The sequence below is a fragment of the Adiantum capillus-veneris genome, chromosome 28 (assembly GCF_014529385.1).
Source record: "Adiantum capillus-veneris isolate H3 chromosome 28, ASM1452938v2, whole genome shotgun sequence".
Taxonomy (NCBI): domain Eukaryota; kingdom Viridiplantae; phylum Streptophyta; class Polypodiopsida; order Polypodiales; family Pteridaceae; genus Adiantum; species Adiantum capillus-veneris.
This window is the reverse complement of record NC_140958.1, coordinates 75,340,488-75,357,352: the sequence shown is the minus strand read 5'-3', so window position 1 is coordinate 75,357,352 and position 16,865 is coordinate 75,340,488. Positions and strand designations below refer to the sequence as shown.

Here is a 16,865-nt window from a genome sequence, read left to right as displayed (position 1 = left end):
AAACCACATAGGGGGTACTAATGCTTAATGAACAACGGTGCTACATCTTGTGCGGTGACTGTGGCTTACAAGAAATCAACATGCAAAACTTGCTGAAACGATCAACAATTGTCAAACATTGAGTGTTCCTTGAATGCAAACTAGGTGGAAGGTTAGTCACAAAATCCATGGAAATATCTTGAAAAGGTCCATCGGGAATAGGTAGCGGAAGCAAGAGACCTTGCTGCTTACCCCGAGGAGATTTTACCTTTTGATAAATAGTGCACTGTGACATAATGAAACACATGTTTTCGCATTTTAGGCCAATAAAAGAATCTTTCTATTTTTTCCAGAGTGGTGTTCATTCCCTTGTGCCCACCCATGAGAGACTCATGTGCATCATGTGCCTTGCAGGACATATAGTCAGAACTTTGCACCTGACATTGGTATCAGAGTCATGTGCAAGCTAAAGAAGAACCTCAAGAACTCAAGAACCCAAGCACCCAAGAACCACAAGAACCCAAGTTCCTCGTGAACTTAAGAACCCAAGACTTCAGTGTATGGTCATCACCCAAAGCAGAATGGATACTTCGCATGGAGGTGATGAGCATGGAAGTGGCGAAGAAGAATTTTCCCTACGAGGAGGTTTTTCCGACCCTCCCCTCTCCCCATCTACACCAAGGATTGTACCCAATCCTATGGAGGCTTTGGTCAAGACGATAATGGACATGATGTTACAACAAGAAGCACAACGTGCTGCCTTGGAGCGCGAACGCGAAGAAAGAAAAGCATCCTTGGATCGTGAACACAAAGAAAGACAGGCATCCTTGGATCGCGAGCGTGAACAAGCGCGCTTGGCGGCCGAGGAAAGAAAAGCAGAATTTGATCGCAAGCGCGAAGAAAGAAAAGCAGAAAGAAAGGCCGACTTGGAGCGTGAGCGCGAGCAAGCGTACTTGGCGGCCGAAGAGAAAAGGGTGGCCTTGGAGCGTGAGCGCGAGCAAGCGCGCTTGGCGGCCGAAGAGAAAAGGGTAGCCTTGGAGCGTGAGCGTGAGAAAGCGCGCTTGGCGGCCAAAGAAAGAAAGACAGCTATTGAGCTTGAGCGTGAGCAAGCACGCAAAGTCCAACGAGTAGCGGCCGAAGACAGACGAGCAGCCTTGGAGTTAGAGCGTGAAGCGTAGAGAGACCAATGCATGCAAGCGTTGGTCCTACAAGTACTCGCCTCGAAAACCGAGCCGGCCAAAGATGTTGATGGTTCATTAAGTGGCGCAAGCCGAAATTCGGACTCCAACGACCTCGTCACCGAGAAGTTGACGTTCAGTAAGTATGACGGTAAGATGGATGCTACTATTATTCATTCTTGGTTGCATCAATTTAATGCTTACTTTGCGACAACTAAGAAGATAAGAAATAGTAAGGTTTTAACGGCAGCCATGTACCTTGCCGGTGATGCCATTAATTGGTACCACGCATGGCAAGAGGCACAGTTGGCGGCGCACCTAGAGGCAGTTGACGAAGACGCGCCCCTTTCCTTCAATTGGGCCGACTTCCAAGACAAGTTCAAGGCGCGGTTTATGCCACCCCAGTAGTACCTAGCACGATTGAAGGACAATTGGCGCGGTCTCAAGAAAAATGGTATGCCCGTTATGTCTTTCTCTAATCGTGCTTTGTAGCTCAGTACCCAATTATGCAAATCGGATGTTGAGCGCAAGGAGGCATTCCTTTAGGGATTGGACGAGTATATCAAGTTTGATATCGAGGTCCTTGATCGGTAGTGATTGCTCTCGCACATGAGATGAAGCACAATAAGGGAAAGCCTAAGGAAAACAAGACTTCTCCAAGTACCACTCAGACTTCTCAGAACCCTCAGAATGGTAAGAACGGTAACTCTTCTAGCCAATCTTCCTCTAATTCTTTGGAAATATAGGAGGATACATAACGGCAGAAGAACGAGTCATTTATGCTAAGGAAGGTCGTTGTTATCAATGTCACGTAAAGGGTCACATTAAAGCGGCTTGTCCTAAGACAGCCCCACCGAAAGAACCTAAGGTACCCGCAGCTATCACCAGCACTCTAATGAACCAATCTGAATCTTCAAATATCTCACACACACATTGAGGAGTCTCTCTTTAAGTGTTATGGTCATGTGAAGGGTCAGCGTTTTGTCATATTGTTTGATTCAGGCAGTATGCATGATGTGATTAGTGCCTCTCTTGTAGAGAGAGCCCGCCGCCTAGAGGTTAGTCCGGCATCTCCTCTCGATGTGTCGGGCTTCGCTCCCTGTATGGACTCTCTCATCACACAAGAGTGCCATGATGTGATGTTTACAGCTCAGCAAGCTGCCTTCCGTGAGTTTTGGGTATTAGATGGTTTCGTGAGCATAACTCTCTCATTGATTGGGAGGAAAATATTCTCACTTTAAATGCCAAAAGTGACTCTCCCATGATCATTCGTGGTGAGGAGGGTCTGCATTCTTTGCCTATCATTTCTCATGTGCAGGCAAAGCGTGAATTATGACGACGAGCACAAGAGGCATTCATCTATGCCTCTCCAGTTACCCAGTTACCCAGAGCATTCAGACTTCAGACAGGTATTCAGCTTTGTTTGCCAAGTTTAAGCATCTCTTTTTGCAGGATGATCTACCACCCCGTCTCCCACCCGAGCTGCCGAAGGACCATCGCATCAACCTTACGGAGGGAGCACAGCGTGTAAGTACAGCTCCCTACGTTTGAACAAGACACAGGAAGAAGAGTTAGAGCAGCAACTCACGGAGTTGGTGGCTAGAGGATTCATACGTCCTAGTGTAAGTCCTTTTGCTGCTCCCATTTTGTTTGTCCGCAAGAAAGATGGTTCGCTCGTTTGTGTGTTGATTACAGGGCATTGAACAAGATGACCGTCAAGAACAAGTTTCCGATGCCTCGCATTGAGTATATCCTTGATAGGCTCAATGAGGCAAAGGTTTTTAGCAAGGTCGATCTCAAAAGTGGATACCATCAGGTAAGGGTGTTCAAAGGTGACATCTACAAGACCGCCTTTCGCACGGAGCGAGGGCAATGGAAGTATGTTGCTATGCCTTTTGGATTGATAGGTGCCGTGGGTACATTTAATCGTCTCATGGTAGGCCGTTTTGGCGATATGGTTGGTGTATGTGTGTTCATCTTTCTTGATGATATTCTCATTTTTTTTGCATCGTGAGAACAACATGAAAAGGATGTAGAAAGGGTACTAACCCATTTGGATGAGTGTCAGCTGTACATTACAGCTAAGAAATCTGAGTTTTTTCTCACTGAAGTTACTTATCTGGGTTACTTATCGCAAAGCACGGTGGTCACAATTTTTTGAGCATTTTGGAGGTTTGATTGAGTATGTGCCTGGAAAAGCTAACTCTGTTGCAGATGCGTTAAGTCGCAAAGGACAAATCCTGGCTCTTGCGTCAAGATCCACAGATTCCCTTTAAGGTATGTCTTTCGACAGCATGAAGAACCAATATGCGGATTCCGAGTTTGGTAAGCAACGGTTGTAGGCTCTCGCTTCCCAAGGGCCAAGCAACGATCTCATTCGTGATGGTTTGCTGTATTTTCGTCAACATCTGTGTGTTGTCCTCTCTCAGGACAACCATATTGCATGATGCACATGACTCTCTCACGGGTGGGCACAGGAATGAACACCACTCTGGAAAAAATAGAAAGATTCTTTTATTGGCCTAAAATGCGAAAAGAGCTGTTTGGTTATGTCACACAGTGTAACTATTTGCAAAAGGTAAAAGCTCCTCGGGGTAAGCAGCAAGGCCTCTTGCCTCCGCTGCCTATTCTCGATGGACCTTTTCAAGATTTTTCCATGGATTTTGTGACTAACCTTCCACCTAGTTTGCATTCAAGGAGCACTCAATGTTTGACACTTGTTGATCGTTTCAGCAAGTTTTGCATGTTGATTCCTTGTAAGGCCACAGTCACCGAACAAGATGTAGCACGATTGTTCATTAAGCATTGGTACCCCCTCTGTGCCAAAATAGATTGTTTCAGATAGGAATGTTAAGTTTGTCACAAGGCGGGCACCACGTGTCAATAGAAAAGACCAGACTGAACAGACTTTTAATACTTCAATAACAACTAAACTGAAAGAGAGAGAGAGAGAGAGATGACACGCGACATGGAGTGGCGGAATTCCACTCCAGAGAGTATTGGCCCCAAACCTTGGTGCCTCTTTCGGTATTTCTTTATATTGCATCAACATAGTACAAGCCGGTACTCCAGACTCTGCACCTTCTCCAAGAAGCATGCCAGAGAATGAGCCCTAACCTCATATTTAAAGGCCCTAGGCCCCAAAAGTAGCTTACAGTAAAAGCCTTCAAAACTCAAAAGCTGTTGGTCCAAAAGCAAAGCCAAAAAGCTGCCAACGTAATTTACAGAAATCCGTAGAGCCTGCCACGTCATCAACCAACGCAAAACGTGGAAATCCGTACAGCCTACCACGTCATCATGTCAGTGCAATTTTCGGAAACTGCCACGTCATCAGCTATGGGTCCTGCTTTATTTTAATGCTTTATGTCACTTGGGGCCCCATCGAACGAGGTCCCCATAAGTTGGTAGGACTTCTTCTGCTACTTGTTCTTCTTAGGGTTTAGGCCCCTCGGCCGGCATCTGTAAGTTGACTCCATTCTTTGGGCTTTGACACGTTAGCAGTTTGTGGCAAAATTAACCTCCAATTTTTGGCGCGCACTCTATGAAAATTTTTGCACTAAGTTGAATTTTTTATCGGCTTTTCATCCACAGTCAAATGGTCAGACAGAGATTTACAATCAGTTGGCTTTTGATGTTTTAAAGTCATATGTGCATGATCAGGAGTCTCATTGGGAGCTCTATCTCCCATTGGTTCAGGCTATTTTGAACGACTCTTTTTCCTCTGCCATTGGTCGAACTCCGTATGAGGCAGCTTTTGGCCGTCCATTCCAGTCACTTTTGACTCGCTCGGTCAGTCAAATGCCTAATGCCAATGCTGAAAGTAAGTCGTTGGATGAAATTTCTGATAGTATGAAGCTTCGGCTAAGCAAGGCTCAGAAGTCTTACTCGCCGTAGGCAAATAAGCATCGTTAGGATGTTTCGATCAAGGAAGGGGATTGGGTGTATTTAAGAATCATGAAGCGACGTCTTAAGCAAGTTGGAAAGAAATGTCCTAAGTTGTCTTCTCGAATGTATGGTCCATTTCCTCTGCTTAACTCATGGTCAATGCACAACGTTTTCCATGTTTCTTGGTTGAAAGTGTTTCAGGGAACACCTCCAAAGGACATTACAAAAGAAGAAGAACCGGAGATCATGGATGAAGCTGAAGTCATGGAATCGGAGCAAGTGTTGTTGCATCGGTTTCGCCATGGTTCAAAGAAGCAAGTGAGACAATACTTTTTGAAGTTCAAGGATTGAGGAACCCACGAAGCAGTGTGGATCGATGAAGAGTTTTTCAAAGATTATCCGGAATTGTTGGCAGCCTACAAGGAAGCCATGCAGATCGGTACCAGTACCTCACTTTAAAAAGGAGGGGATGTCACGTGCACATCTAACCTTATGTACATGTGGACAAGCTACTTCATGACAAGGGTTCAGTTAGCTTAGGAAGTGTTCTGGCACTTTTGTGAGTCTGTTCGCAAACCGTGCATGTTTAGGCACTTAGAGTAGATGCATATCCTCTAGTTGCACACAGCATGATCATCAGATTACCATAAGAACCCATCAGGAGAATTTTTACATTGCATAGACCTATTTTTCCAATTTTAGCCATTTTTCACTTATTATTAATAAGTGACTTTGTTGGGAAACTGGGTAGGGCAATTTGACCAAGCAGGTATATAAGAAAAGCTAGCGCTAGTGTTTTTTGGCAGAAGAGGCAGCAGACCACATCTGAAGTGCACCTTCTCAGCAAGACCGGCAAGAGGACATAGCGTTATCAGCCATCAAAGGCCAGCTAGCGTTTTTCATCAACTGCAAATCAGCCTACCATTTTTGGAGTTGCAGATCAGCATCCCATAGCGTTTTTGCAACAGATCAGCAAATCAGCCTAGTGTTTTTGGAGTTGCAGATCAGCCCTAGCGTTTGCAGTTCCTTGACAACAGATCCCAGATTTGCATCAGCGTTTTCAGTTTTCAGTAGTTAGCCTCCGCACCGCAGTCCCCAAACATCGCAGATCTCACCTTCTCGCAGCAGATCCTCGTAGCACGGTCAGATCAGCCAGCGTTTGCAGATTCAGCCCGCTATTCGCAGATTTCAGCATCTCCGTTTTCAGCGCGTCGTCGTCGCATCGTCGTCATCGCCGTCGTCACCGATTGAAACCGGCCTGTGGGGCGGTACGCGTTGGCTTTCACCCGAAATTCTTTACTTTAGACACATACACAGAGCACTTTGCAAAGGGAACCTGCGATGGGAATTAACACTTATGCACACACACGGCTCGGAAGCTAGAATGCTCTCAGCAAACTCCGACAACCTGTAGGCCCCAAAATTGGCGCTTTTTTCGGTATTTCTTTATTCTTTGAGACGGAAAATTACAAAGTAAGGTCCTGGGAATCCTTTACCTGTATCACACTAGATACTACCCGATTTGGCCAAATTTCTGCAGCATAACATCCCCAAAACTTGCGCGAAATCAATTCCCCTGCTAGATCTCACTCGCACTGGCGTAAACCCTCTAATTCCTGGTTTTTGCCATGTTTTCAACCCCAAACAGTCCCCTAACTGTCCTCTGCTGGTGGGGCACGATTCCCAAAGGTTCTGGCGTCCGTATGGCTGAAAAACAGTCAATTTACAGCGTATACAGAGTGCTGAAAACGCACCCGTATGGTGAGGTTATGACCCTCACCAGTGCTTGCTTTGGAGTAGCAACTAGCTACCCCTGTTCCTGCTCAAGGAGGCTCTTGCCTCAGCACAAAAGCATGAACCCACACAGTTGTACATCAGTCAAATGAAGAGCCCTCTTGTGGGGCATCACATAACTACACGTAGGGGAGAGAGAGAGCAGTGTGTAGTGTGCAGGGCATCACTCCTAGCACCACACTGTACATAGAATGGAAAGGAAGCACTCCATAGCTCTTAACCTGTGGACAGGTTCTCAATGAAGCATGCCCCAACATAAATCGAGTGCCCCCTCTTCTGCCCTTGACCTGTAATGCATCTGTGAACAAATAGATGCAAAAAGGGGAAGATTTCCATGGCTGCCAAAACCTGCGTATCGCTGAAAATGCAGCAAAACAGCCCTGTAAACACGCATCTGATGCCGTCCAATGCTAAAAATGAGCTCCTTAGACCTAGGCAAAGTCATGGGAAGCTCAAAAATGGAGAGAAATGGCTGAAAATCAGAGTTAACAGCCTCCAAAACTGCTCCAAAAAGTCAGTTACGAGTTCTCTTCTCCCAGGCTTGGTAAATTGACCAAAAAGTGTCACTTGACACTCATACATGCAATTTCTCCGCATTGGGTTTCCTGCTTAAAAATCTCTCAACTGGTGCATCAGTTGACTTTGCAACAGAGTAATAAAATGTTCCCCTGGTCATACCGAAGGTAATGACGCGAACACATTTCACGGCCCAAAATAGCAGTTCCCTAAATTTTAGGAAATGATTCCATTGGAGTCCCACTGGTCATCTGACCATCTATCCTCATTGGGACCGCATCCAAAAGTGCAATGTGGCCCAACTGTCGGATATTTTCTGTCGGTGATCCCACCTTGACTTTATGCCTTTATTGAGTTCACTTCCTAGTATCCTCCAACTTGCTAAGTGCGACGGGGGGACGTACATGATCTTTAACTGAGCCTAGACATCATTTTACTTTAGGAGTTCCAGTGCCGACCAACTTCTCGTCTGCGGGTGAAACTACCGTTCACATTGGCCATACAATGTCCGACCATTTGCAACTTCAAAAAGAATTTGGAAAGAAACCAACAACTAAGGTTAGCAGTTGCCACGTCCTCGTGACACCGACATAGAGTCAGAATTCAGAAGATACAAGATTTGCAAATTTCATCCACTAGCGTTTTCAATTTTCAGCCTGTCTCGCGCCATCCTCATCGTCGTCGACATCGTCGGCAAGTCCAGTGCATTGTAGAGATTTGTGCAATCAATAATAGACCGCTCTCGCCATAGAGAGTGGGGACTTCGGAGGAGGGTTTGACAACATTGTGGTGTCGTATTCTTCTCTCTCTATCTCTCAGTCTCAGCACCTTCATTCACAGTGTTACCACTTTGTTTGTGATCATTTGCACTCTCTCACAAAAGGAACGTAAGGTTCTCCCTTCCGTAAATAAAAGGAACCCTTGAGCACAATTCGGAGCACTCATCTTAAGAAAAGTTGAACATTCTCTTCCACTGCACCTTACTTTGGTGCAGACCCTCCTCACCATGAATGATCATGGGAGAGTCACTTTTGGTATTTAAAGTGAGATTATTTTCCTCCCAATCAATGAGAGGGTTATGCTCACGAAACCATCTAATACCCAAAAGCATATCACATCCTAAGAGAGGAGGCACGACAAATTTCCTACGGAAGGCAACTTTTTGAACTGTAAACATCACATCACCACACTCTTATGTGATGAGAGAGTCCATACCGGGAGCGAAGCCGGACACTTTGAGAGGAGATGCCGGACTAACCTCTAGGCGGGCTCTCTCTACAAGAGAGGCACTAATCACATCATACATACTGCCTGAATCAAACAATATGACAAAACACTGACCCTTCACATGACCATAACACTTAAAGAGAGACTCCTCAATGTGTGTGTCAGAGACATTTAAAGATTCAGATTGGTTCATTAGAGTGCTTGTGGTAGCTGCGGGTGCCTTAGGTTCTTTCGGTGGGGCTGTCTTAGGACAAGCCGCTTTAATGTGACCCTTGACCCGACATTGGTATCAGAGCTTTGGCAATGTTTGCCAACAGCTTCCGGAATCCTAGAAAGGACTCTACGCCAGCCCACTCTGATGCGTGGGTCATGTGATACTTGAACTTCATAAAAGTCTGCAACGCTTGCTTCTTTGGGCCGCGTCGAAAGCGACAAAGTCATCTGTGGTTCCTTCAATGCTTCAACTTTGTCTATAGTCATGCGTCTACCTTCTTCAAGAATCTTTGAGGATGAAAATTCTTGAAACCACTTCCAACACAAAAACATGAACATACCCATTCCATGTAAAGTGATTGGAAAATTCGAGTCTTCTTTAAAGACTTCGCATGCAGTGTAGATGAACATAGAGACGGAGTGCCAAACCGTTCATCAAACAGACGCAAACAATGGATTCGAAACTTGTCTTTCTGATCTAAATTTATCAATTGTGGCAATTCACAATGGAAATGCCGATGTTTGATGCTCAATCCTACTTGTGCTCTTTCGGATACTATGCCATGCCAAGGAAGAGACATGGAATGTGAATTCCTTGAATGCAAACATTTCATCTTTTCATGAATAATCCGCATACATCCGTGCTCATTCATGAGTGAATCATGTGCAACACACAATATGGCATGCGTGTGGAAAGGGAACACATAAAGACAGTGACGAAAATACAAGAAACAGTCACGAATGACACACTCGAACAATGCCTACTGACTAATCAAGCGAACACACAATACTTCCTGTGGGGGCTCTTGGGACCTCGACTCGAGAGCCAAGATCGGTTCTTCGTGATTGATTGAATCTGCAATGAGGTTAGCTTCACTAGACAAAGTATCCAGTAAACCATCATCCTTGTGAACAATCACTTCTTTATCCTGCAAATCATGATCATTGTGAATAATCACATCTTTATCATGCAAAACATATGTGTCGTGCTTTGGAGAAGAGAAGACTGAGAGAGTCTCCTTCTCCTCATTCTTTTCAATCTTCGCCTGCACATTAGAAATGAGAGATGAAGAATGAACAACTTGCTCCCCACGAATGACAATGGGAGAGTCACTTTTGGCATTGAAAATGAGCGTATTTTCCACCCGATCAATGAGAGGGTTATGCTCACGAAACCATCGAATGCCCAAAAGCATCACATCCTGAAAGAGGAGATACTACAAATTTCCTGCAGAAGGACGCTTGTTGAACAGTGAACAACACACCAAAGCATTCTCTTGTAATGAGAGTCCATACCGGGAGCGAAGCACGACACCTCGAAAGGAGATGTCTTGCTAACCTGCAAGCGGGCTCTTTCGACAAGAGAGGGACTAACCACATCATATGCATACTACCAGAATCAAACAAGACCACCATGTGTTGACCATTCACATGACCATAACACTTAATGAGACACTCATCAATGGGAGGATCATGAGAAACTTGGGATACACGAGTGTTCTTATTTATGGCTTTAACTAAGGATGTGGGTTCTGTGGATTCTTTAGATTCATTAGAGTCAAGCTTAGGACAAGTTCTTTTTATGTGACCCTTGATGTGACAATGATAACATCGCCCTTTCTTAGAATAAATGCTTTGTTCTTCCGACGTGATGTATCCTCCTTAAATTCCTTGTGCTGCTTTTTCATCTGGGGTGGGCTTAGGTTTAGCAATTGTGTTAGCTTTACCCTTAGGTTCATTTGGAGAGTTCTTTTCTGAGAGACTAGAGGAAGATTGGTTAGAAGAGTTACCATTCTTACCGTTCTGAGGGTTCTAAGAAGTCTAAGTGGTACCTTGAGAAGTCTTGTTCTCCTTCGGCTTTCCCTTATTGTGCTTCATCTCGTGTGCGAGAGCAATCGCTACCGCCTTGTTGAGATCGATTGGATCGAGTACCTCGACATCAAACTTGATATACTCCTCCAATCTATAAAGGATGCTTTCTTGCGCTCATCATCCGATTTGCGTAATTGGGTGCCGAGCTACAAAACACGATTAGAGAAAGACATAACTGGCATACCATTTTGCTTGAGACCATGCCAATTGTCCTTCAATCGTGCTAGGCATAAACCTCACCTTGAGCTTGTCTTGGAAGTTGGCCCAATTGAAGGAAAGGGACGCGTCTTCGTCGGCTGCCTCTAGGTGCGCAGCCAACTGTGCCTCTTGCCATGCGTGGTACCAATTAATGGCATCACCGGCAAGGTACATGGCTGCCGTTAAAACCTTGCTATTTCCTGTCTTCTTAGTTGTCGCAAAGCAAGTATTAAATTGATGCAACCAAGAATGAATAATAGTAGGATCCATCTTACCGTCATACTTACTGAACGTCAACTTCTCAGTGACGGGGTTGTTGGAGTCCGAATCTCGGCTTGTGCCACTTGATGAACCACCAACATCTTTGGCCGGCGCGGGTTTTGAGGTGAGTACCTGTAGGACCAACTCTTGCATGCGTTGGTCTCTCTGCGCTTCACGCTCTAACTCCAAGGCCGCTCGTCTGTCTTTGGCCACTACTCGTGCTTCGCGTGCTTGCTCACGCTCGAGCTCAATAGCTGCTTTTCTTTCTTCGGCCGCCAAGCGCGCTTGCTCGCGCTCACGCTCCAAGTTGGCCTTGCTTTCTGCTTTTCTTTCTTCGCGCTTGCGATCCAAGGATGCGTGTCTTTCTTCGCGTTCGTGATCCAAGGATGCCTTTCTTTCTTCGCGCTCTTGCTCCAAGGCAGCGTGTTCATGTCCATCATCGTCTTGACCAAAGCCTCCATAGGATTTGGTACAATCCTAGGCGTAGATGGGGAGGGGGGAGGGTCGGAAAAACCTCCTGGTGGGGAAAATTCTTCTTCGCCACTTCCATGCTCATCACCTCCATGCGAAGTATCCATTCCGCTTCGGGTGATGACTATACACTGAAGTCTTGGGTTCTTAAGCTCACGAGGAACTTGGGTTCTTGTGGTTCTTGGGTGCTTGGGTGCTTGGGTGCTTGGCTTCTTGAGTTCTTGAGTTCTAAGGGTCTTGAGTTCTTGAGGTTCTTGAGGTTCTTCTTTAGCTTTCAATCTGTGGTAGAGAAGGATCTTCTCTTTCCCGCGGCCGCACCCCTTGGCGGCCTTGCGCTCACACCAAGGTTGCTTTTTTCCACCTCACGTTGATTGGCCGGTCGCTAAGTGCACGGTCCGCTCTCAATGAGTGAAAGAGAAACAAGGGGAGGCTGGACAAGCCCTTCTTTCTTGGGTTTCCTGCCACTCTTCAAAAACACGATAGGAATCGACACGCCCAAGTGGACTTGGGTTACGTGCGACTACAACAAGCAAAAAATAAATAAATTCTGTGGTTCTTTCCTTGAGTGATACAAAACACTGTCAAAGCTTTGATACAAATGTAAGGTGCAGTTGAAGTGAATGTTGAACTTTGCTCAAGATGAGTGCTCTGAACTGTGCTCAAGGGTTCCTTTTACGATGATGGACATGATGTTACAACAAGAAGCGCAACACACTGCATTGAAGCGCGAGCACAAAGAAAGAAAGTCATCCTTGGGTCGCGAAAGCCTCCATATGATTTGGTACAATCCTAGGCGTAGATGGGGAGGGGGGAGGGTCAGAAAAACCTCCTGGTGGGGAAAATTCTTCTTCGCCACTTCCATACTCATCACCTCCATGCGAAGTATCCATTCCGCTTTGGGTGATGACCATACACTGAAGTCTTGGGTTCTTAAGTTCCTCGTCTTAAGTTCACGAGGAACTTGGGTTCTTGTGGTTCTTGGGTGCTTGGGTTCTTGAGTTCTTGAGGTTCCTGAGGTTCTTCTTTGGCTTGCAATCTGTGTTAGAGAAGGATCTTCTCTTACCCGAGCTCTTCTCTTTCCCGCGGCCGCACCCCTTGGCGGCCTTGCGCTCACACCAAGGTTGCTTTTTCCCACCTCACGTCGATTGGCCGGCCGCTAATTGCACGGTCCGTTCTCAATGAGTGTAAGAAAGAAACAAGGGGAGGCTGGATCGGCCCTTCTTCTTGGGTTTCCTGTCACTCTTCAAAAACACCATTAGGAATCGACGCGCCCAAGTGGACTTGGGTTACGTGCGACCGCAACAAGCAAAAAAGACATAAATTCTATGGTTCTTTCCTTGAGTGATACAGAACACTGCCAAAGCTTTGATACCAATGTAAGGTGCAGCGGAAGTGAATGTTGAACTTTGCTCAAGATGAGAGGTCCGAACTGTGTTCAAGGGTTCCTTTTATTTACGGAAGGGTCTCCCTGTGGTTCTTTCCTTGAGTGATACAGAACACTACCAAAGCTCTGATACCAATGTAAGGTGCAGCGGAAGTGAATGTTAAATAAATAAATTCTGTGGTTCTTTCCTCGAGTGATACAAAACAGTGCCAAAGCTCTGATACCAATGTAAGGTGCAACAGAAGTGAATGTTGAACTTTGCTCAAGATGAGTGCTCCGAACTGTGCTCAAAGGTTCCTTTTAATTACGGAAGGGAGACTTCTCAGGAGCAGAGCTGCTTTGAGAAGCTCACGGTGTTTTAGGATGTCGAGATGGTGAAGAGAGGTTGACGTGTTGCCGTCGATCCCTCCACCATGGCGAGACCGAGAGAGCAACCGGCGGCGACCAGCCGATGGAGATGGAGGGTGGCTCCAATCTTCAGGATGGCTATCAAGCACATCATCATGTTCCTTTTGAATCGGGTGTATCCGTTGCCAATCATCCCCATTGCCAATCCACCCTCACCAGGAATGGGTACTTTTGATGCGTCACATCGGATGGGTGACAGGGAGCATCGTGAAGTATTCGAACGGACATCTCTGATGGGTCATAGGATGGGTGACATAGAGCATCGCAAAGGAGATTATACTGTACGTTCGGTAGGAAAGGATCTTGTGAATAAATGAGTAAGTGCTTCATGAGAAGCCAAACTTCCTCCTGCCTTGTTTTGTCTTGAGGGTTTACGGATCCCTTCCATTGCCAAAAAATTGTATTAATTGGTTGAGCCTTCATGTGTTTTGTATATCGAGGATCTTGTGAAAAAGTGAGTAAGTGCTTCATGAGAAGCCGACTCCTGCCTTGTTCTGTCTTGAGCCTTTGCAAGATTTGGTTGTGCCTAGAGCTCCATAGGACCACCCTCGTCACCTTCCTCGTTTGTCAACTCCTCATCTTTGACTTCCTCATCAACTTCCACTTCCTCTTCCAAATACCAATATTTTTCCTCAAAGACGTGAAGTGCTGCGCGTCCATGATTGGTTGTTGTAATTATTTTCTGGTGCGTTGATATCACTGTAAGCAGCAAGTCAACACTAGAGGCGAGACATAGTTGGGCAGAGTTCCCCACTTGGATGCAAAGGCCCTAAGATAGGTGCCCCTTGTGGTACTTCTTTATTGCTTGAACACTTCATAGTTTACAATTGCTGGTGAGAGCTTGCTCATACTGATGCTAGAGCTCTCACTAGGCCACATATTTATAGGCATTGAGGCCCTGCTGTGCATAGCACCAAAAAGCTTTGTAGCTTTCAAAACTGGCGCCGAAAAGACCCAAAAGTCAACTGCTTTCATAACAAAGCCAAAAAGGTTCCATCAACCATGCTGCCGCGTCACCATATCAGCAGCATCCGTACTGCCGATGCAAATCATGATTCGTGTCGCAATTTGCGCTGGCTTTGTTCAGCTCTTGTTTGGCTCCTGTTCTCATCTTCCAGTAAGGTCAGGTCATCTATGTCATCACGTTGTGACTCTTCTCCTTAGCTTTTTGTTGTCTTCATCATTTGGGTGTGGGAGTATGTGCATGTGGATGTGTCTGGGCATATTTGTGTTCGCATGCATTGTGAGCCAGGCTTTGCGGTATTTGCATTCTTTCTGTTTTCTCCATTTTGCTTGTGTTTGGTTGGTTTGCTTGGCTCTCTCTCGGTGGGGTTGGGGCTGGGGCCTTTATGAACACCTTGTTATGCTTTAGCCTTTTGTTGAGGCATCGTTGCTTTCCATTCTAATGTCCTCTAGCTTAAATCTTGATGGTGGATGCATGGGTAATCTGCGGAATTCTTCACTTGTCCACGTGGAGCTATTTGTTTAGTCAATTGCCTCATCTTGATTGTTCCTCTGGCAAGCTTTTCATGATGTGTTGGCATGATCCACTTTGAGCAAGTAGATTGCATTGGTAGTGGATGCCTTCACAAAAAGCTCAAGGCTGTTGCTCTTGGTTTATGCTGTTTTGATTGTACTTATTGGTAATTCATGTCTTTGCTTGTATAGGCACCCTCTACATGTCTCTCATGGTCTCCATGGTGACTTCTTCTTCCTCAACCTGCTAGGAAATTGTACAAAATTTCTCTTTGCACGGTTTGGATCATAGCAGGGAGCTACAGGATGGACGTATAATGTGTCGAAGTATAATACCTGTACTAGATGCCTTTTTCGAGGACCCCACATAAAGAAAGTTGTCTCTATTATAGAATTTTCCTGAATATTCCTAGGCATAAGCTAGGTATGATATATGAAACTTAACTTCCAAGAGACAAGAGTGAGAAAACCCTAAAAAAGCCTCTTCCATTAATTAAAAAAACCAGAGCTTACTATTTTAGAATAACTTCCACATTTCTTATCAATGCTACATAGTATATGCCAAAAAATGTCAAATTGTGTATTTTTAAATATAGTACGTGTCATAGAGCTGCTATTGCTCCTTTTTAATACCAAACATGCTTTTCTTCTTTAATTTCATATATCTCAAAATCTTTCTTGGAGTCATCTCTCCTTTGACAGATTGGCATTGCACCTTTCCCCCTGCCTAGAAGGCATTCTCCCTTGGCTTTTTCAGTTCTCTAGGTTTTTATGCTGTTTTGCCTCACTTATAACTTGAAGCTAAATTGCACTCGCGTTATGCTTGGATTTCGTGGGGTCTTGAGCCTTGCTCTCTTGTACTCGCCACCTATGGCGAGTACAAGACATCTTACAGGATAGTGATCTTTTGTATGATTAATGCAGCCACTGTTTTTCATTTTTTTAGAAGCTAAGGAGAGGAAAATCCCTTGAGAGGAAACTAATACAAAATAATCAAAGGAGAATTTCCTCTCTATACTGGTTGTAATGCCAGCTTATGTTTGGACAGTACTTGAGATTATTAGAATGTTTTTATCTTCCCTCTCAAGCGAGTGCTACAAGTTTGCTTTAGTATTTAAGTGAGTGACCAAGTTGCATTGCTTCAAACTGTTCTTCTTACTCAGGTGAGACAAAGAGGAAGTTCGAGAGTGTTCATACAGGGGGAACAATGGATACCCCTGGTGGTGGTAAAATAACCAGCTACTGGCATTGCTGTGCTAGTGAGGACCCTTTTGATCCTGGTTGTGTTGAAGCGCCCCATGCCTCATATGATGATTAATGTAATGGCTGTTGATTCTGGCTTTGTAATATAACAAATACTTGCTACCATGGATGGGTCTTACGTACTCAGGTCCAAGCTGATTTTTGTACATGTAATGCTGAAAAGAAATGGACTCTATTTAAAGAAAACAAGTTTTGTCTCATGATTGAAATGTCTCAGCAAGAAGTCATAACTGAGGTATGTAGGGCAGCAGGCTCAAATTCCTAGGACAGATATTGGTCAGCCCATGACATAAAACTGAGGGGTTGCCAATTTTTTTTAAAAAAGAGAGAGAGAGTGGCCACGTGCTAGTTTGTTAAAAACTCGTGGCAATTAGAGGCAAGCACATAACCCACAAACAAGGGCCATTGGTCTCTCTCTCTCTCTCTCTCTCTCTCTCTCTCTCTCATATGCACGCACGCATGCGCATGTGTGCACACACCCATTCTGTTAGAGATGCAAACAATCCTTCTAGAAGATGCACTGCCCGCTACAATACATCAAGAAGATGCATTGTCCCATAATGCCTCCGTCAAGCTGCTCAATGGTGACAACCCAATGTCGTTCTAGTGTAATTGTTGCTTATCCCCCCATGCAAATAAATCAGCTCAAACCGCTGTAAACGGGGGTAGAAGTTGGAGTTCAATCTAATTCCTTCCCAAAAGGTTCCAAACCCCCCGCCCCCCTCGCCCCCCCCCAAGCC

The 16,865-nt window shown here is 45.2% G+C and overlaps 1 protein-coding gene across 2 annotated transcripts in view; it reads left to right on the top strand.

Annotated features, from left to right (window-relative positions):
- LOC147420700 (carboxypeptidase) overlaps positions 1-16,325 on the top strand; it is a 108,880-nt gene extending 92,555 nt beyond the window's left edge. For both annotated transcript variants that reach the window (XM_086504938.1, XM_086504939.1), the window contains exon 3: positions 16,026-16,325. In XM_086504938.1, the coding sequence (XP_086361064.1) occupies positions 16,026-16,180 (155 nt within the window). In that variant the 3' untranslated portion in view covers positions 16,181-16,325. The remainder of the gene's footprint in view (positions 1-16,025) is intronic.
- Positions 16,326-16,865: the final 540 nt, after the last annotated feature.